The following is a 22,214-nucleotide window of genomic DNA, read 5'->3' on the forward strand; positions in this document are numbered from 1 at the left end:
ATATATTTTACACCGCGTGTGCTGCACTCATATGCATTCAATTACAAGAAAACAACACTTCCCTCCACTGTGAGCAATGGACTCTGACATTTTCTATTTTATTTTGTTCTATTTCATTAGTTCAAAAATTCCAGGGGCTGAGGAGATGGCTCAGTGGGTAAAGAGCACTTGCTGTGCAAGCATAAAAACCTGAGTTGGGGCCCCGGCACCAAGATAAAAAAGCTGTGCAGGTACCTGTCACCCCAGCAGTCTGGGCACAGACACAGGAGCATCATTTAGGCTTACTAAACAGCCAGCCTACATGACACAACAAACTCCAGGTTCAGAGAGAGACCATCTCAAATAAGTAAGGTAGAGTAGGCAAGTAGGAGACCCAACATCCTCTTCTGGCCTCCACACACATGTGCCTAGGTATACATACACACACACACGAGCATGCACACACACAGACACACAAATATACTAGCCATTATCCATCAAAGGAGTCCCACCTATAACTTGAAAAATACTTATTTAGAGCACACATACCCTTGAACAGAAAGAACATAAATGGCCCAAGATATGATTCTAATTACAGTCTAGAACATAAACCCGCATCAGATTGTTAATATCTTTTTTGTCTGTGCGTAACCCACGCTGGTCTCAAACTTGCTATGGGGCCCTGGCTAGCCTGGGACTCAAAATCCTCCAAGTGCCAGGATTATAGGTGTGCACTACCATGAAAACAAACTGCAAACATCTATTGTTTCATAGGCAGTAAGATGTTTGGGACAGGCAGGTGGGTGGGGCTATTATACTGTATAACACTTTAGAATATAGCAAGGCTGGGGTGTGGCTTGGTGGCAGAGTGCTTGCCTAACGTGCAAGGCCCTGGGCTCTACCTTGAGTACAAAATAAATAGAAAAGAAGAAAAAGATTATGACAAAACAAGAAAGCCCTGACCAAGCTGCTTCAGTAAATGGAGTAGAGTAAAAGTCCTGAAAGATACTCTCACACACACTCTGCTGTTCCTGTAAGAATTACTCATGTCAGCTGCCTGAGCCATATCATGAAAGATGGCACTCAGCATGAGGGGCCCTTACCTCCACTGCTCCTCAGGCCTGAAGCCTGGTCTCCTTCCAGGTGTTGGGGCCCTGCAAAAGATGTCACTTGTTCTCACAGACAGGTCTGTTTTCTGCACAGAGTGGGGAGTGTGGGGAGGGAAACACAGGAACCTGGATGATCTCTAACAAGACTGGGATCTAGTGACCCAGGTGAAGCCCACAAGGCAGGAGGCAGAGGGTCAACTAATCTCTTCATTCATCAAAGACCATGAGGATCACCACCATCCTTCCATGCAGAGAATCAAATGCTGTCATGTACATTCCTTAGCCTGCCAAGATCATGGATCACTTTGAGATGGGGTGGGCTCAGAAGGATCCTTCACCAACTAATCCCAGTTAGGTGGGGTCCTGGAGGCTTGAGGGAGTACACTGTGGTGCCTGGTCCGGCTGGTAAAGTGTCTGGTGAAGCAGGGTACGGACTGCAGGGAGATCATCAGGATCTGAGGACCAAAAAGAGGCTGCTAAGAGGCTGCTGGACCCCTGGGTGCTGGGCCACTGGCTTTGCTGGGACTTACCCACACCCAGCTCCTGCAGTAGGCTGTGGTACTCGGGCTCAGCCTCCAGCAGTTTCAGCAGATTAGTGGACTCCATCCGCTCCAGCTGCACCTCCCAGTACACGTAGATCTTCTGGTTGAAAGTGACGTACACCAAGCAGGGGCTGTTTCGGCCTTCTTTGCAGGCATACAGGCCTGGGAGATGGGGATAAAGAGACAGAGGACACACTTTAGTCCCAGCAGTGGGAGGACAGGAGCAAGACACAGACATCAGCATGAGCGGTTCTGGGCTTCCCATGGATGTCAACCAACAAAGGCCCTTTTCCTAATTCTCTATTGAGAACTTGGTAAAATAGGTAAAGTAGGAAAATATCTAGCCCACTCCAGATATGGAAAAGACATGGTCAGCATTCCAAAAGGTGCAACTGTAGATCTCATCTTGGTGAAGTCCCAGAATAATGAGGGGCTGCCATGCTAATGAGGGGAAGGTCAATATGTGACCAGAGAAGAACACTTCTCCTGAGTTGATCCTTTCTTCTAAGCACATGTCAACCATTTGGGTCACCAGGGTGTGTATCCAGCACTTTTCATTTTATTTGGCAATGCTGGGGATTGAACCCACAACTTCATACATGCTAGTCAAGCGCTCTACTACTGAGTCACACCCTCAGCCCATTTTCATTTTAGTAACCAGATATATTCCCTAGTCACTCAAATAGCTACTGCTGCTCTCCAAGGTCCCCAATTTGGAACTTAAGAGAATGCTCTGGGTTTCAGCCTGGCATGCTCAAATGGCAATGTCCTTACATTCTTTTTTTTTTTTGGTCTTTTTTTGAGACAGGCCTGGAACTCACTTTGTAGATCAGGCTGGCCTTGAACTCACAGAGATCCACCTGAGCCTCCTGAGTGCAGGGACTAAAGGCGAGCACCACCACGCCTGGCATGCCTCACATTCTTCACATTCTTTACAACATTCAGAGATGGACCCCTCATGGGGGCAACTTCATACTATCTATCACCCTCTAATGAAAACTGAAGAACATATTTATGAAGACTTCAGCAGGGACTATGCTGGGTAGAAATGAGAGTCAATCATTTCTCTAGCACATTTTAAAAAAGGTAATCTAACGTATACGAGCTTGGAAGCCAAAGGGCTGGGTCCCACCTGCACAGAAAGCCCGGATATTCTCATCCACTTGGAAGCGAACAACAGCGCGGTTGTGATCGATAATGTATGTCTGTCCATCCCAGGCACATGCAACCACCTCCTCATGCCCATTGCCCTGAAAAAGCCCAGAGACAGGATGCCAGAAAGGTAAGGGGCCATTTAGAAAAAGCCAGATGTAGTGGTACACACTTGCAATCCCAGTGCTTGGGAGGCAGAAGCAGGAGGGTCATAAGTTCAACGCCAGCCTGGGTTACACAGTGCATAATTAAATTAAAAAAAAAAAACAAAAAACGGGCCAATGAGAAGACTCGGGGTACAGAAGCTTGTTGCCAAGTATGATGAACTGAGTTCAGTCCCTGGAACCTAAGTGATGGAGGAGAAAACCAACTCCTACAGGTCATCTCTGACCTCCACACATGTGCTGTGGCACGAGTACACTGCCCCCCAAATAAATAAATTTAAAAATTAAAAAAAAAAAAGAAAGATCTGGTGATAGGGTAGGGGGTGAGACACAAAGGACCATGAACTTGACTCTGTATGGCACATAGTGAACTGGGGAAATTTCTCCTGAGTGGCAGGCACCCCAATGGGGCAATCAGTGATTTAATAATGTTCACAGTAACCCTCTGATGTAAATAACATCATTCTGTTTTTTTTTTGGGGGGGGGGTGATTTGAGACAGGGTCTCACTGTAGCCCCAGCTGACCTAGAACTAGCTATGTAGACCAGGCTGGCCTCGAACTCACAGAGATTTGCCTGCCTCTGCCTCCTAAGTGCTGGATTATTCTTAGTTTTTTGTTTTGTCTTTTTGAGACAAGGTCTCCGTGTAGGTGCAGGTGGCCTGGATTCACTAGGTAGACCAGGCTGGCCTCAAACTCAGAAATCCACCCATCTCTGCCTCCCAAGTGCTGGGACTAAAGGGGTGCTCCCAGTTTTATACCAAGGAAATTTCAGCTTAGAGAAACAGGGCCAGCTGGGTGTGGTGGTGCACACCTTTAGTCCCAGCACTCAGGAGGCAGAGACAGGTAGCGCTCTGTGAGTTCTAGGCCAGCTTGGTCTACATAGTGAGTTCAGTGAGTTCCAGGCCAGGGAGACCCTATCTCAAAAAGATCAAGAGAGAGAGAGAGAGAGAGAGAGAGAGAGAGAGAGAGAGAGAGAGAGAAACAGGGCTGCTTACCTAAGGTCCCTCAGCTAGGGGAGTAGAGCTAAGACCAAAGCCCAAGTCTGTTCAACCTGCCCTCAAAGCCATCCAGCATTCACAACGACAATACAAACAGTGCAGTCTCCATTTGCCAATTTGGGGGGTGGGGGAGTGTTACAGTGCTATCAAATGGACTCATAGGGAAAGGAGAAAACCAACAACTACAAAGTACACAGCTACACCCAGGACTAATGACACACCTAGACTCAGTCTAACCTGCTTTGTTTGTGGCTACACTTAGGCTGAAAGGCATGGGAATGAAAGGCTTTCCAGCAGCCTCAGAGAGAAGCATTAAATACTGTGCTGTAAGGCATGCTCACTTCAGAGTGTGCTAGGACACACTTTAGGCCTAAGAGACTAAGATAAAGGTTGAGTGTTAACTGGGATGTGAGAACAGCTGCCCACTCACCGTGACATCTAATTTCTCCAGGGCAAAAAGCTGGTGATCTACCTGCACTGACCACAGCAGCTTGTCTGCTTCCTGCATAAGCTTCAGCGTCCCTGTGGCGGGGAAGGGAGAGGCAGGCCCAGGTAAATGGGCTAGGCCCTTAAGCAGATCATCAGGCAGACATTCACCTCACCCAGCCCAGGACTGCTCACCATCCAGGGTGCACAGGGCAAACAGGCCTGAGCTACCAGTTTCAGGGTTATGACCTGTGGGAGGGATAGAGAAACAAGAAAAAAAATGTGGCAGGCAGGGCAAGACTGGAGTCTCCAGGGAAGGGACCAGGCATCATCAAGGAGTGGGCATGGAGGCAGGAACAACGGCAGGGGCCTGGGTCTTTTTCCCCAGAACTACAGCACCCTAGGCTCCATCCCTCCCTTACCTTGTTTGATGTTGCCAATTAGGTGAGTGGAAACATTCTTATTATGGATTCGGCCGGATGTCTGGTGTAGCACTACATCTCGGGTAGCTGGAGTCTCCCTGCGAGTGACAGAGAGACTGGGTCAGTGGGAGGCTGAGGGAGCTGAGTTCTGTAGACCCTTTGTGGCCACCATCCCTGCAAGACCTTCCTAGATTTCATCCAGCTTAGAAGCCTAGCTGAGCCTTTCTGACCCAAGCAGCAGGTGGATGGGGCTGCCAGGGAGAAACCTAGACCCACTTTCAGATGCTCTATGGTTAAGGCCCAGGATTCCTGAGTTCCTAGACAGTCTTTCTAAAATATGTTTATTATTTTTATTTTATGTGTATGCGTGTATTGCCTGAATGTATGTAAGTGCACCTGTGTTGTGCAATGCCCATGGAGGTCTGAAGGAGTTGAATCTCCTGGAACTGGAGTTATAGACAGTTGTTAGCTATCATGTGGGTGCTGGAATTCAAACCTAGGTCCTCTTCAAGAGCAGCTGGTGCTCTTGGCCACTGAGTCATCTCTCCAGCACCCTAGACAGTCTTCTCTAATGTGAAAAAGTGCTGGGGCTGGGACTTAAGATGATGAAACCCTGTCACCTGCAGACTTTTCTTACCACCATGTGTCCTGGGAACCCATCCTTGCTACTATGCACCCCATACCATGCACAGGCTTGTACCCCTTACCTACTGCCCTCTGCGGGCTCCTCAGAGGCAAGAGGGGAGTCAGTATCCTTGTTCCAGGTGCACAAGAGAACTGCGTAAGCGCACCCTGGCTGAGACACCACCAACTCAGGCAGACCCAGTGGCCCAGGGGTCACAGAGAGACTGTCAACCTGCACCACAGAACACAGCTTTAATGCAGGACATAGCAGGAAGGAAGGGAGCCCCTGTGAAGAACAGGAGAGATGCAGGGCAAGGCTTCTGGGAACTGCCCTCCAGCTTCAATGGTGGCAGCAGATGGTTCCTGAGGGCCTGCCTGGTACCATCCTCTCAATACAGAATATTTGCTTTCCGCTGTGTGCCCCACTGGGTCCAGATCCTGACCTGGTACACACCACACCCCTTCATAGGCTGAATTCTTAGACCTGTCATGACAACTTTCAGTGAGACCCTGTCTAGAAATGACTTTCTGGCTCTCTCAGCAAGGCTGTTTTCCCTTCTTCCCAGCATTGCCCTGTTTTCTACAAGTCTCCTCCAGGAAGCATTCCTCCCTGTTCACTGGGCTCCAGGGTCCCCAAACTCTGCTTCTCACCTGACCCTCCAGCATCCACTTCTTGAGGGACACCAGCTGCCCTGTCACGTGTTCAGGCCCCTCTGCCAGCTCTTCCCAGCGGAAGGCCCGCACCACACGGTCTGTGTATCCCACCACCAGTTCGAAACACCCATCTCCATCTGTGGACACAGAAACATGATGGATTTGGAGCCAAACCTGAGTCGGTCAGCTTGTGCCTACAAGGACTGTTCCACACTGCCACTGCTGGAACTTTCTGTTGGATGTAGCATCCCACCCAGTCTTCTGAGCCATTTGCCACACTGTGGTTGCTGCCTGTCCCTACCCAGCCTTGTGCTGACAGCAGTGCCTCATCACATGCTCTGCAGGTCCCACTGCCTTGTCACCAGCGTCTGCATAGCATCCTGACCCACCCCACACACCTCCCACTTCAGCCTCTGAACAGATCAGCAGCTCTGTGTCTCTAGCTCACTCTTCCGCCACCTTCAGCTTTTAATCAAATCCACTTTCTCAGCAAGGATGTCCCTGACTCCATTTAAAACTGCTTCCAATACCCTGATACCCTTCAGTCCTTTCTGTGATTTTATTCTGTCCACAGCACTTACTACCTTCTAATATACTATTGATTGATTGCTTTTGGTCAGTGCTGGGATTGAACTCAGGCCTAGTACATGCTGGGCCAGTGTTCTAATACTGAGCCACATCTCCAACCCCAGTATTTAATTTTCTCATAAAATTTATATTGTTTCTAGCTGGGCATGGTGGCACATGCCTTTAATCCCAGCACTTGGGAGGCAGAGGCAGGCAGATATTTGTGAGTTCAAGGCCAACCTGGTCTACATAGTGAGTTCCAGGAAAACGGGGGCTACAAGGAGGCCCTGTCTCAAAAAAAAAAAAAAAAGACAAAAAAAAATTTATATTGTTTCTTTTCTGTCTTTTCCTAGTAAGGTCCAAGAGGGCATGATTTTTTTTTTTTTTTTCTGTTTTACTCATTATTGTAATTCTAGTACCTAGACCAATTCCTGGCTTGTAACAAGAGCTCAGTAACTATGTATCCAATATCCAATAGATGAAACTATAGTGAAATAAAATAGAAAAAGTAAACATACAACAAATGTATAAATAGTGCAACTCTCCCCCATCCCAATCTCTTGAGGTCTGCCCTAGTACCCACTGACTCCTGCTCCCTGGCTGCTGGCAAAGGTAGCCATGCCCACCGATGTCGTTGATCAGCATGACCTTGGTGTTGGCTGGGATGTGCTGCTTGAAGACAGGACGCTGCTCCTCTGCAAGTGTCTCGTGGTGCCCAGAAGCATCTAGAGCTTTGGTGGGTGTCAGGTCAAACAAGTGAAACCAGCCTTCAGCGCTGACTGCCACCACCAGGTTCTGGGAGATGCAGAGATACAGGAGAGATGCATTGGACTAGGGAGGGTGGACTGACTTGCAAGGGCTTGGAACTCTACCACAGCCTGAGATCCCTCAAGTCCTTACCTTTCCTTTATTACACACATCTCCAACCCCAACGCAAGTCAACTGCAAAAGAGAAAAGGAGGCTGAGGAAAACACCCAGGAGACTGGTCCTCCATCTCTGTGAAGCATCCATGGAAAGCCACATGACCCATGTGGATAGTCTTTAGTAATAGAGATATTGAGTAATATTGGTTTACTCAGACAGCAATATGAAAATCCAAGTAGGTAAAGTTTAGATTTAAGGCAAAATAAAAATCTAAGTGGACATGTGACTACAGGTCCCAGCACCGAGGAGGTTGAAGCAGAAGAACTGCTACGAGTTCCAGGCCAGCCTGGGCTACATAGAGAGTACCAGGTCAGCCAGGGCTATATAGCAAGACCCTGTCTCATTAAAAAAATTCAAATCCTGCCCCCTGCCCCCTGCCAAAGACCATGCTAGGTTGACTATCATATTTCTAGGTTATTTTCTCTGTGCAGTCATGGACTGTATGAGAACATTTTGGTCAACCACAATTCTCATATATGATGGTGGTCCCCTATGATTCCATCACATAGTTGGGTGTGGTAGCATAAACCTGTAATCCAGCAATCTGGAGCTGAGGCAGGAAGATTACAAGTTTAAGGGCAGTCTGGACTACACAGCAAGACCTTGTCTCAAAAATCTAAGGTAACACCACAGCTGTCTTAGTTTGTAGAAATACTCTCTGATGACCACTGAATGATAAAATGGCCTAACAATCATGTCCCTGTTGTTAACTAATGTAGGACTGTACTGTATACTGTCAGATAACCTTAGGCAGCTTCCATAAAGTACCAAGGGGATACTCCATAACAGAAAGGGTAACACCTCGTAGGGGAGTTGGAAAGGGGACAGACTGAGAGCAATTCCTGGGTTTGCCCTCTGGGAATCAAATGAACTCTGAAGCAGTGGCTAGGTGGAACTGCCAGGGAGTCAGGACATACTGGGAGGTTCCCTATGGGACCCCCACTTGGCAGTCCTACACAAAGGGACCCCACCCCCTTTCCCACGGTCCACAGAGGTGAATACTGACCATTCCCTGGCAGGTACATGTGAGCCATGGCCGGTTGTCATCATTCTTATACACAGACAGCTTTCCGCTGGTGTCTCCCACCACCAGTTCATTTAACTTCAAATGGAGAGAGAGCAATGTTAGGATGGGATCCTGTTGAAACTCAGCAAGTCCTTCTCAGCTTGGCCTATTTCCAGAAATACCGTAACATTTCTTTGTAAAATTATTTTATTATTTTTATCTTAAGTGTATGAGTGTATTGCCTGCATGTATGTTAAGTGCATCCATGTTAAGCAATGACTGCAGAAGTCAGAAGAGGGCACAGGATCTCTTGGAACTGGAGTTACAGACAGTGGTTAGCCGCCATCTGGGTTCTGGGAATCAAACTTGGGCCCTCTGCAAGAGCAGTCAGTGATCTTAACTGCTGAGCCATTTCTCCAGCCCCAGCATTTCAACCTGTATCGTTGTAATTCATTAAAAAGCCTTTGATGGGCTGGGGATGTGGCTCCGTTGGTAGGGTGCTTGCCTAGCATGCATGAACCTTAGGTTCCATCTTCAGCAACACGAAAAAACCAGGCCTAATGGCACATACCTGTAGTGGCAGCACTGGAAGGTGGAGGCGGAAGTATCAGAAGTATAAAATCATTATCAGCTACAGAACGAGGTTAAGGCCAGCCTGGGATACATGAGACAGTCTCAAAAGAATAGAAATAAAAAACAAATCCCCAACACAAAAGGCTTTGAGACAGCTGAGTATGTTATGTTGGTAGATACCTGTAATCCCAGCACTCAGGAGACCGAGGCCAGAGGATAGCAGCAAGTTTAATGTCAGCCTGGGTTATACAGTGAGATCATGTTTCAGGGGAAAAAAAAAAATCTTTGGACATTGGCTGGCTGGGGGGGGGAGGGGTGGCTCAGTGGCAAAGCAGTTGCCTAGCACAGGTTTGGCAAAAGAAACTCAATAACAAAACAAATCTTTTGGAACCACTGCAGCACAGTTTTTCAGAATTTATTTTTGTGTGTGTGCATGTGTGAGTGTATATGCATATACATGTGCTGTGGGCAGGAGGGTTTACACAAAATCTGACTTATTCAGAAAAATCTGCTATTTGCATAGCTCTCTGCCCAAACAACTGACCTTGGCTAGTTTCTTTGTTCACTACAAATGCAACATGTTTTGAAAACAGCCCAGGATTGAATTTTTGAAGAATATAATTGTATACCTCATATTTATTCAGGAGTCAAAAAGACAAAGCCAGCTCCTCTCTCCTCACAAGAATGCTCAACCTTGAGGATCTTCATGTGTGGGCACACAGAGGGACAGGGCCAGAAGGTGGTACTGATGTCAGCACCTTGGCTCTGCACCTCTAGTGCCCTCAAGTGGTGCCTAGGTTGTCGGGAGGGGGGTTTCCTGCATGGAGCCTCTTCCACATTAGTGCTAATCTGTGTGACCACTGTTTGGGGGGCTAATCATAAGCAGGTGGCTCTAAACCCTATTTCTACAAATAGCTTTCTGATTTCCTCTGGAACAGGCAGCTGGTGTCTCCATGTTACTCCTCAAAGAGAAGAAACTAAAAGTAGATTCCCAAGAGATTTAATTCTAGGGCAACAGAAAGATCAACAGTCAGGAAGCCAGATGTAGTGACATGCACTGTAGTCTTAGCTATTTGAGACTCAAAACAACAGCAAGAAAAAATTTGAAATAAATTAGATTTCTAATGATTTGACTCATTTATTTTTAGAAATTTTTTAATTTTAATTTTTTTTTTTTTTGGTCTTTTTGAAGTTTTAACAATATATAAAATATTACAGTAATTCAGATTTTTTGGCATAATGATTACAGATTTGATAAATACATTTTATATCTCATAATGTGTGAAATAAAGGTATGTGCCACCACTCCGGGTAACCCATTTATTTTTTTAGCAGTTATGGGAGGTTTTTTTTGAGACAGATTATACAAAAAGAAAAACAAAGAAGGTGCAGAAGATAGTTCAGAAGTGAAGAGGTGAAGTACTTGTTTTTACAGAGGAACCGGGTTTAGTTCACAGCATGGCAGCTTACAACTACCTATAACTCCAGTTCTAGGGGATTCAACACCGTCTTCTGGCCTCCATAGGCACTGCATGCTCATGGTATACATACATGCAGGTAAACACTCATACACATAAAATACAAAGAATTTTTTTTAGAAAAGAAAAAGAGGGGCTGGAGAGATGGCTCAATAGTTAAGAGCAACAGCTGTTCTGTCAGAGGACTTGGGTTCAGTTCCCAGAACCCACATGATGGCTAACAACCATCTGTAATTCCAGTTCCAGGAGATCCAATGCCCTCTTTTGACCTCCATGGGCACTGCACAACATGGTGCACTTACATACATGCAGGCAATACACTCATGCATACACACACACACACACACACACACACACACACACACACGAAACAAAAAGAGAATATTAGATCACAGAAGCATACACTGAACTTATTTACATCCAACCCACTAAGGCCAAGGTTTCAATGGCAGGTGCTTGAGAGGACTTCTGTAGACATCCAGGAGAAAGGCACACAGGCTAAGCTTTGCGTCAGGCATCTCTTTCTGCTTACATTTTTCTTAAAATTACATTAATTCATTCACGCATTCATTTGTTTTATGTGTGTATTTGTGGGCATGTGCATGCCACCGTGTGTGTATATGTAGGTTAGAGGTTAGAGGAGAATTTGCAGGAGCCATCTCTCTCTTTCCACCAAGTGGGTCCTAGAGATTGAACTCAGATTGTCAGGCTTGATGGAAGTACCTTTGGCTGCTGAGCCATCTTGCCAGCCCTGCTTACATTTTTCATTCATAAAACACTGAAAGCAGTCAATTGTGATGTGTAGGCCTATAATCCCAACACCCAGAGGTTGAAGTAGGAGAGAAGGACTGCAAGTTCCAGGCCAGCCTGGGTTGCATAGTAACTGAGAACTTATCCAAAAAGTTTAAGTCAGGATGAAAGAAAATGCCCAGCCAGCCCTGGAGTCTGCAGCCAGCCTTCCTGCTGAGAAGGAACTCAAATCTGCAGAGCCACTGACACAGGAAGAAAATCATGAAAGTGTGGTGGGTGCACTGAGCAAGCAGATGTGACTCAGCCAGGCAGCATGAGGCATGTGGGAAAGGATGTTTCTGGGGCAGTCATCTGCTTTCCAGCACTTGGATGTTTCCCACCAGATCTGCTGCTCTCACAGAGCTTGGCTCTGGCCCCAGGAGGTCACAGAGAGACAAAAAAAAAAGCCTAGCTGGTAGGCACACCATTGGTCAGCAGGGCTAGAGGAGAAAGGTGATATCTTTCTGAGACCTGCTTCAGCCTCCCAAAGGCTTGCTGTGCCAGGTCTAGCTAGGCTTCTGTGGGTGGTCCAAGAGCGTGTGTGTGTGTGTGTGTGTGTGTGTGTGTGTGTGTGTTACTTCTGGCTTTTCCCTCTGCCTCAGCAGGAAATAAATCAGCTTCAAGGAACTTTAGGCCATGGTTTTATTAGGCTGAAATCCATCTTTGTCCTGATCCCAAAGCTTCAAATGTTTGGGAATCACTAACAATTATTTTGGGGGGTAGTTTTGAGACAGGGCTTCACTATGTACTATGTAGTCCTGGGTTGCCTGGAACTTGCTATGTAGATCATGCTGGTCTCAAACTTGCAGTGATTCTCCTGCCTGGGAGTACTGGGATTACAGATGTGCACCACCATGTCTGGCAATAATTTTCTCTTTTCTTTTTTTAAAAAATTATTTTATGTGTATGAGTGTTGTGCCTAGATGTAAGTGCACCCGTGTTGTGTAATGCCTGTGAAGGCAAGAAGAGGGCATCAGATCCCTTGGACAGTTGTTAGCTGCTATATGGGTGTTGGGAACAGAACATGGGTCCCCTGCAAGAGCAGCCAATGCTCTTAACTGCCATGACATCTCTCCAGCCCATTTTTTTTTTTTTTTTAAATAATGGTGGGGATGGACTCCAGGGCCTCACACATAACTACCAGGCAATTGCCCTACCACTTGGCTACACTTTCAGCACAGCTAAAACATGTCACATGGGCATGTGGTATACCTGATTAAACTCAAGAACTGATTGATTCACTTACTTGCCTTCTTCTGTTTTTTGCCCCCTAATAACACCCAAAACTCCAAGTTACTTTTAAAAAATGATGCTGGGGCCAATACTGTCAATGTACAGTACTTTGTTTTTCACATTTGCTTTTTATAGCTCCCTTATTTTGAGACAGGAATCTCACTATGTAGCCCCAGCTATATAGACTAGACTGGCCTCATACTCACAGAGATCTACTTGCCTCTGCTGCAATTAAAGGCGTGTGCTACCATGCTCAACATTATAACAATTTTTCATTTAAGTAAAAGCAATTATTCAGTTGGTGAGATGGCTCATCAGTAAAGTGCTTGCAGTCAAGCCTGAAAACCTGAGTTTATCCCTGGAGTCTGTTATGGTAGAAAGAGAAATAGCTCCTGCAAGTGGTCCTCTGACCTCCATATACACACCACAGCATGCACATGCCCACATACATATAGAGCCACATACAAATGAAATGAGTAAGTGTAATTAAAAATTATTGAGTGTGGCTGGGCATGGTGGCACAATGCCTTTAATCCCAGCACTCGGGAGGCAGAGGCAGGTGGATCTGTGTGAGTTCGAGGCCAGCCTGGTCTCCATAGGGAATCCAGGACAGCTGGGACTACAGGGAGACCCTGTCTCAAAAAGACCAAAAAACAAAACAAAACAAAAAAAACCCCAAAACAAACCCTGGTATTATATGCCAGGCACTATTCTAAATACTAGGAATACAGCAGTTGGAAAAAAAAAAACAAAAACAGATTTGGGAGTTGGAGAGATGACTCAGCAATTAAGAGCACTTGCTGCTCTTATAGAGGACCCAATTTCGGTTTCTAGCACCCATTTGGGGGCTTACAACCACCTGTAACTTCAGTTCCAAGGGATCCAACACCTTTTTCTGGCCTCCACAGGCACTGCATGCATGTGGTGAACTTACATACACACAGCCAAAACACTCAAACACATAAAATATTTTTTAAAACAAGTATGAAAACATCCCTAGCTGGGGCTGGAGAGATGGCTCAGTGGTTAAAAGCAGACCCAGGTTCGGTTCCCAGCACCTACATGGCAGCTACCAACCATCTGTAACTCCACTTCCAGGGGATCTGACTCCCTCTTCTGACTGTGGCAGACATTGTACAACACAGGTGCACTTACATTCATGTAGGCATTGCACTCGTACACATAAAATATTTTTAAATGCCTAATTATGTTGGCATATGCCTGTAATTTTGGATCTTGGGAGATAGAGGTGCACACACACACACAGGTATATAAAATTTTTGACTGGGCTCATGCATGTGGTCTCACACTCCAGAGGCCGAGGCAGGAAGATAGCTTGAGCTTAGGGGTTTGGAAGCGGTTTGGGCAGCATAGTGAGACCCTGTGTTTTGGTCTGGGAAGCTGACTCAGCAGGTCAAAGTGCTAGCTCTGCAAGCCTGAGGCCTGAGTTTGATCTCTGGAACCCACATAAAAAGCTGGATGCAGTGGTATACATTGGCAATCCCAGGAATCCTACAGCAAGATGGGAGGCACAAAGAGAAGAATCACTGGGAAGCTTGGGGGCTGCATAGCCTTCAGGTGAGAAAAATAAGGGTAGTATAGAGTTGTATCTCTGTATCTGGGGAGCACTGGTTATAGAACCTTTATGAATACCCAAATCAAGTTCCTTACACCAAATCATACAGTATTTGCATATAACCTACACATATCCTCTCATTAAAGTGTTTTTATTAATTTTTATTCCATTACATTGTTACATTTATTCTATTACATTTTACTACATATTTCTACTTAGTGGTGTATGTGCGCCCACATGCACACACACAAGCCACAGTGCATTGTGTGTGGAGGTCAGAGGACAACTTGTGGGAGTCTGTCCTCTTCTACCACATGGGGCACAGGGATCAAGCTCATGTCAACAGGTTTGAAGTCATGTGCCTTTACCGGCTGAACCATCTCACCAGCCCTCTCATATATTCTAGTTCTTACTCTTTTATTTTTATTTTTGTAGTATTGAGAATCTAACTCAGGACCTTGTTCACACTAGGCAAGTGCTTTATCACTAAGCTACATTCCCAAGTTCCTTCCACATACTTTAAGTCATCTTGAGTGCTATATAAATACAGTCCTGTGCTGCATATAATTTGGTCAATGATGGGCTCTGTATGTCAAGATTAATTTCATATAGTCTACGTGTGTGGTGGGCTACACCTTATAGGCAGTGCAAACACACACTATGTTAGGAACACAAAGTATTCCAACAATGCATTCCTAAGAAATAGCTCCTCCATTAAGTGATGCAGGGCTGTAATTGCTATACTGTAATGTTTAGGTAATAATAGCAAGAAACAAAATCTATAGACTCAGTACAGACCCATTTTTTTTTTTTCTCCAAGTATTTTCTATAGCCAGGTGGCTGAATTCTGGATGTGTAGCACTCGGATTAGAAGGGCTGCTAAAAATCACGGGGCATTAACTGCATGCCAAGTATTGTTCTCCCTGATTTATCTGTACTTATTTAAAAGACGAGAAACGGAACGACCATGCAAGAAAGAAAAATGGCGATGGAGATTGCTTTTGTAATTCAACAAAGGTGATGAAGTTACCAGACCCCTGAGTGTAGGCACAATGGAAACCTGACATGGTCAAGACTGATGGTGGGGAATCTGCTGCCGGGTTAGGTAAAGAAGTCCACCGATCAGAAAAGCAAAGGCATGTTCAAGAACGGCAAGCTTGGGGGTGGCGGAGATGGTCAAAGCGAAGTCATGGTAGGACAATATTACTGTTCTACCATGCAATTTACACTTGAGAAAAACCCCTGCGACTTTGAAAGGGTAATGCCACTAGGGTAAACTAGCTCGGAAGTAGCGACCCAGAAACCTGGCCAACAGAACTAAATTTACCAAGCTCCTACTGTGACAACTGGACGGAAGGACCAACAATCTACCGTCCTAAAATAAGATAATAATAACAATAAAAAAGATAATAATAAATAAATAAATACTCCCGGGGCACGAGCCTAACTAAGTCTACAGCGAGGTCAGAGTACTGAGGCGATAAGTTTTTTCCTTCTTGCGCCATGACGACTCCAGTGCGCACGCGCAGCTACGTCACCGCCGCTTCCGGCCTCTGGCCTCGCCCCCCCCCCCGCGTGTCTTTCGCACTGCGCATGCACTCACCGCATCGTTATCGACGTCTCCGAGGCAGATGGCGTGCGGGAAGAGGCTCCCGCTGAAGTCCAGCGCCACGCGCTGCACATAGCTAACCGACCTCATGGCACCCCTGAGGGCTGAGGGGGCGGGGAGCGGCGTTAAACGATCCCCGAATCCCCCCAACACTCGCGCGAGCTGAGGCCACCCAAAACGGAAGGTTACGTCACCGCCGGAACAGCCAATTCCGGCATTCGTGGCGTAACCTTAGCGAGGAGGCGGGCCTTCCGCCTCAGAAGCCGGCTGACGCAGTGCTGCTGTGAGTGATAGGGCCACGGGCCACTCGTTTTCTCCAAAGGGGTAGCGCGCTTGGGTAGGCCAACCCTAAAGTGGTTCCCTTGGTAACGGGAGTCTTTGGGGCTTGACCTGATAACCTTGACCTTTTTGTCTCAGTGAAGAGTCCTGGCCATCTAATCATCCTGAGAATCCTATTAAAAGTTGTCAAAATTGGCAGTTGTATGGTTTCCAACAGTGTTTTTATGAAGCTACCCGTTAGAAGTTGTGAACATAATGTAGTGCATTGCAACTCGCGTTAAAAACAAAAAAGACCCAAGTAATAAATAGCATTGTTTTGTGAAACGTTTCACTCGTATATACTTGTATGTATCCTGGATTATAATGTAAAAATGTTTTATGGTGTGTACTTCATAGCCGTTTGAAGAATACCTGCTGCAATGCACATCTCACACATACTATTTAACAAAATTAACATAATTGTGTAAATTTGGATTGTTTCTTCAGACAAGGAAAACACGTTCAGCAAGATTAAGTAATTTGGCAGGAAGTGGTGGAAGCAAGACTCAAACCAAGATGTTTGATCCAAAACCCCAGAGCTTTACTGTCACTGCTGTACTTCCTAGAAAAGTCCTTATGGAAGTGACGGTTGTTGGGATTCTGGATCTGCTATATCATGTCCTTGTCCCCCTCAAACCTGCTCCCTAGCAAAAAACCTTTGCCTCTCCCTCAGTGGCCTTACTCTAGAATCAATGGGACCAGTACTATTATGACTGGCTGACTTTCAACTGTGGAATCAGGTCCTGACATTCCAGATTTGGCATGTCTCCTCAGTCAAGGCAATAAGAGTATTAAGAAGCTGGATGTGGTAGCACCTACCTGTAATCACAGGGCTTGGGAGGTGCAGGCAGGAGGATCAGGAGTTCAGGTTATCCTTGGTTATGTAGTTTTAGGCCAGCTTGGGTCACATGAGACCCTATCTCAAAAACGCGTAACAAGAATGTTATGAAATCCTATAGACACTTAATAGAAATGTAGGTTTAAGGACTGGAGATTTAGCTCATTTGGTAGAATGCTTAACTTAGCATACTTGGTACCAGGCATGGTAATACATTCCTGCAATCTCAGCACTTGGGAGATAGAGGCAGGAGTATCAGAAGTTCAAAGTCCTCAACTAGAGATCAGAGATCAACCTAGGATACATGAGACCCCGACTCCAACTCCAACAACAACAACAACAAAATTTAGGTTTAAATCTGCAAGTCCAGGCTGATTGACACTTGGTTTACCAACAGAAACAAGGTTACTACTGTGGGGAAATTGGACCAGAGGTGGTTCCCCTTTTTAAATCTGAAGGTACTGGGAGAAGGCTGAAGGCAAGACCTTTCTACCTTGGGGAGGGGAGAAGATGTCGAGGAATTTGGTCGTCTGTGGTCTCAGTGGATCTGATAGCTAGGAACAGCCGGTCAGAACAGTGCACAGGAAGTAGTCTGGGACAAATACCAGGGAGTAGAGATTTACTCAGAGGCTAAACCTTTACAGTTTCTACTTTTGGTAGTATGCTGTGAGGGTGGCTAGGCCCATTCAAAAAACCTGGGTAATACAGGTGTGCCTATGCAAAACATTCATCTCATTCATGGAGGGGTTACATGCTGCCTCACCTTGTGTATTCCACATCTCTGTGGTCATCCTAGTTCAAACCCAAAACTTCCTATTAAGATTTTAATTTTTTAAAAAATTTATTTTATAAGTATTATGCCTATGTGTAAGTGCACCTGTGTTGTATAGTGCCCAGGGAGGACAGAAGAGGGCGTTGGATCCCCTGGAACTAGAGTTATGAATGGTTGTTAGCCACCATGTGGGTGATGGGATTTGAACTAGGGTCTTCTCACCAGTGCTCTTAACTGCTGAGTCATCTCTCCAGTCCATTACTTTTTTTTTTTTTGGTCTTTTTGAGGGTCTCCCTGTAGGCCCTGCTGGTCTGGAACTCACTATGTAGACCAGGCTGTCCTTGAACTCACAGAGATCCTCCTGCCTCTGCCTCAGGTGTGCAGGGATTGAATGTGTGTGCCACCACGCCCAGCTAAACTGCCCCATTACAATTTTAAGGAGAAAACAAAGCCAATGTAAATATGTCTAACTATAAAGTTAACTAATTTGACTTTTGTGCTTTGTTGTCAGCTTGCTTCTGTCACCATGTATCCTGGCCTGACCCAGTTCTTTTGATTTTTTAGACAGCTTCTCCCAGTTGCCCCAGCTAGGGTAACTCCTATATAGACTAGTCTGACCTTGGTCTCCCAGAAATCCTGCCTTTGCCTCCCAAGTGCTGGGTTTAAAGGCCTGCGCCACTGTGCTTGGTCCTGACCCAGTTCTTTAAAATCATTCCCTACTCAGTACTCCATGATACCTTGGTTTTTATCCTCCCCATCATTTGGGCCTCTTTCTATGAAGTTTGCAGGACCAGGGTGGTATCTGTTTTTGTTTGTACATTTGTTTGCCATGAAGGTCATGCCATTATAGTTACTACTTGGATACCATGTCTTTGATTTTTGTCAAGAGAGCCATATAAAGTTAGAAAGGGAAGAAAAGTCTCTAACAAACAAGGTATGAACTAAATATTTTTGTGTGTAGTGTATGCATATATGCACATGTATTGGGGGGGTGTTAGCCCATGTGGGCACATATAGAGATCAGAGGTTGACGTTGGGATGTCTTCCTCAGTAGCCTCTCCACCTTCTATTTTGAGACAGGAACTCACTGAACCTGGAACTCATCATTTCACTTAGTGTGGCTAACCAGCAAGCCCCCTGGATCCCCTTGTCTTTACCTGTTCCCCCAGTGCTGGGGTTATGGCTGTGCATGTGTTGCCATGCCCAGCTTTTACATGGGTGCCAGAGATCTGAACCCAGGTCCTTATGCTTGTCCAGAAAGCACTTTACCCACTGAGCCATCCTCAGCCAAAGTCTTTGTACACTACACCTCTCCACCTTGCATCAATGACTGAGTACATTGTTCACAATGGTGGAACACATGACTATGTCCTGCATAGCTGTGTGGATGGATCTTCCTCTATTTTCTTCCAGCAGCGAATTTCTTATAAAAGTACTTTTTTTTTTTTTTTTTTTTAGCTCTAAGTGTCTTTCATATGTTTTTTCTTGAGTTGAAATGGGACACACAACTCACCTCCAGGTCACCCTCAGGGTGATGTCGGCCAGTGCACTGAAGCTGGCAAGGCAGGATGAACCAGGCCTTGCAGGTTTTGTGGGAGACCATGAAGAAGTCTCTTATCTTCAGTCTGAGGGGGGGTGGGAAGCCTTTGAGAGTGGAGGGACAAGCCTTGGATGCAGTATGACATGCAGGTGGGATGAAAGTGCTTTTTAAAAAATTTTTATTTTTTCATATTTTTTTATGTGTATGTGTGTATTGCCTGCATGTATGTAGGTGCACCTATGTCATGCAGTGCTTGCAGAGGACAGAAGAGACTGTCGGATCCCCTGGAACCGGAGTTACGGACAGTTGTTAGCTGCCATGTGGGTGCTGGGATTTGAACCCAGGTCTTCTGCAAGAACAACCAGTGTTCTTAACCACTGAGCCATCTCTCCCTTATTTTATATGTATGTGTGTATTGCCATGCAATGTCATGCAAAGGACAGAAAAGGCTGTTGAATTCCCTGGGACTGGAGTTATGGATAGTTGTTAGCTGCCATGTGTGTGCTGGGATTCGAACCCAGGTCTTCTGCAAGAACAACCAGTGTTCTTAACTGCTGAGCCATCTCTCCAGATCCGAAAATGCTTTTTAAAAGAAAGTAGGCCAGAGGCACAGAGTGATGTTGGGGAGGGATGGCGAAGGGAGACAATGTAGGGAGAGGTAACAGTTTATAGGTTTTTAAGCAGCGAAACTTACAGAGCTCCATTTCAGTTTATTTGCAGAGAGGGACTACCTGCAAATTTGCACTAATAGCTGGAAGCACTGGCCACAGGTAGTTTTTCTTATTTGAGCACATTCCTTACATAAAAGTTGAAGTGTGGGTTGAGCAAGGTGCAGCTGCCTGGAAAACATGAGCAGTGGCCCAGTGCAGAGTTCGTATGTGGCAGAACTATTTTTAGCCATAAAGACTTAATCACTTTATCAAAACATCTTCACGAACCAGTTTTAATGTTATAGTAAACAAAATTTTTCCATCTCTAGTGTTCTATAAAAGGGTAGTCAGGTTTTAAGTTCTCAGAATCCCAAGCAGCATTCAGAGACAGGACTTTAGGGTGCATTTTAGCCATACATATTAGATGACTTGCCCAGAGTCACATAACCTCATGGTAGTTTGGATTAATTCAGAGGTCTTATCTTCAGGTAGGTTTTTTTTTCCCATTTTTTATTGAAAATTTGGGAATTTCATACATGCTGATCATATTTAAACCTCTACCCTATCTACACCACCCCCCGAGTATCTCCTATCCGATTTCATGTAGTTTTATAATCAGGCAGACATTTCTATTTGACTTAAAAAAATATTTTTATGTGTGACTGTATTGCTTGCATGACTGTAAGTGCACTCAAGGCCTGCAGAGGTCAGAAGAGGGTGTTGAAATCCCTGGAACTGGAGTTATGGATGGTTATTAGCTGCCATGGGGTGCTGGGACTTGAACCTGGATCCTCTGCAAAAGGAGTTGGTGCTCTTAACTGCTGAGCCATCTCTCCAGCCCTTTTTAAAAAAATAACTTGAGAATTTCATACATGCATATAAGTTGTTTTGATCAAATCCATGCCCACTCCTTCCCCTTCAACTCTTCACATATTTCCCCATCACTTTTTTCTGATAACTTCATGTACTTTTCCTTTTTGAAGCAGGGTCTCCCTGTAGCCCCAGCTGTCCTGGAACTCACTATGTAGACCAGGCTGGCCTTGAACTCACAGAGATCTGCCTGCCTCTGCCTCCCAAATGCTGGGAGTACAGGCATCTGCCACCACGCCCGGCTCTTTCTTCTTTTATTTTTTTAATGGGACTTTTGGCTACACTAACATGGGACTTTTGGCTACACTAACATTCTCCCCTCTGAAGAGGTAACCCTAAAATCTTTTAAGGATTAGGTAAAAGCTTCCAAATACTTTCAACACTTTTGGCCTTTGGGACGGAGTATGTTGCTAAGAGGCCCAAGGACACTGTTTTAGCCAAGAAACTGGCTACTTTTCTTTGGGGTCTTTCTACCCTAACTGCCTGGCCAATTCCTATTTCCTATTCTTATCACACCATCCTCTGAAGAGGTTACATAACTTGCAGATAGGGAACTGGGATGCAGACCGCTCTCAGCCCCGACTTTTTTTAAGTTAAAAAAAATTTTGAAGCCAGGCATGGTGGTGCAAGCCTTTAATCCCAGCACTCAGAAGGCAGAGGCAGGAGGATCTCTGTGAGTTCAAGGTCAGCCTGGTCTACATTGTGAGTTCCAGGACAGCTGGAGCTACAGGGAGACCCTGTCTCAAAAAGACAAAAAAAAAAAATTTTTTTTTTTTTGAGACAGGATGATCCTGTAGCCCCAGGCTGGCCTTGATCTCAGAGATTGTCTGGCCTCTGCCTCCTGAATGCTGAAATTAAGGCATGCACCACTACGCTCAACTATCCACCCTTCCTCCCTCCCTTCTCCTTCCCTCTTCTTTTTAAGATAGGGTCTCCAAGTAGCCCCAGCTGGTCTGGAATTCACTATGTAGACCAGGCTGGTCTCTACCTCCCTCCACCTCAAGTGGTGGGATTAAAGGCATGTGCTACCACACCTTTAGTTTCTGAGGCAGGGTCTCACTGTCTTGAATTTACCATGTAGCTGACGATAACTTTGAACTCCTGATCCTCCTGCCTCTACCTCCTAAGTACTGGGATAACAAATGTGCACCACCATGCAAGTTTTATGCAGTGCTAGGGATCTAATTTAGGGTTTCATATATCCCTAACCATTAGAGATTTTAATTTATGTGTATATGTAATCTGTGTATTTACTATATGTGTGCAGTGCTGGTGCAGGCCAGAAGAGGGCATCAGATCTCCTGGAGCTGGAGTTACAGGTCCTTATGAGCTGGGAAGTGAACATAGTGCTGGGAACTGGTCTGGTCCTCTGCAAGAACAAATCTGCTGAGCCATCTCT

General features: G+C 45.6%; 1 protein-coding gene across 2 annotated transcripts; it reads right to left on the reverse strand.

Moving 5' to 3' along the window:
- Positions 1–65: 65 nt before the first annotated feature.
- On the reverse strand, positions 66–16,400 carry Itfg2 (integrin alpha FG-GAP repeat containing 2). Of its 2 annotated transcripts, XM_008825487.3 has the most exons (12): positions 15,822–16,400; positions 8,570–8,665; positions 7,539–7,580; positions 7,265–7,433; positions 6,069–6,208; positions 5,501–5,649; positions 4,794–4,891; positions 4,567–4,620; positions 4,376–4,467; positions 2,763–2,880; positions 1,619–1,792; positions 66–1,543 (listed from the first exon to the last, which is right to left on the reverse strand). In XM_008825487.3, the coding sequence occupies exons 1-12, from the start codon at positions 15,915–15,917 to the stop codon at positions 1,440–1,442; spliced, it is 1,332 nt and encodes a 443-aa protein (XP_008823709.1). In that variant the 5' UTR covers positions 15,918–16,400; the 3' UTR covers positions 66–1,439. The 2 variants fall into 2 exon arrangements, with proteins under 2 accessions (XP_008823709.1, XP_029415639.1); XM_029559779.1 differs by lacking the exon at positions 7,539–7,580.
- Between the last annotated feature and the right edge of the window lie 5,814 nt (positions 16,401–22,214).

This window comes from Nannospalax galili, unplaced genomic scaffold (genome assembly GCF_000622305.1).
Source record: "Nannospalax galili isolate Female #2095 unplaced genomic scaffold, S.galili_v1.0 scaffold589, whole genome shotgun sequence".
NCBI classification, from domain to species: Eukaryota; Metazoa; Chordata; class Mammalia; order Rodentia; family Spalacidae; genus Nannospalax; species Nannospalax galili.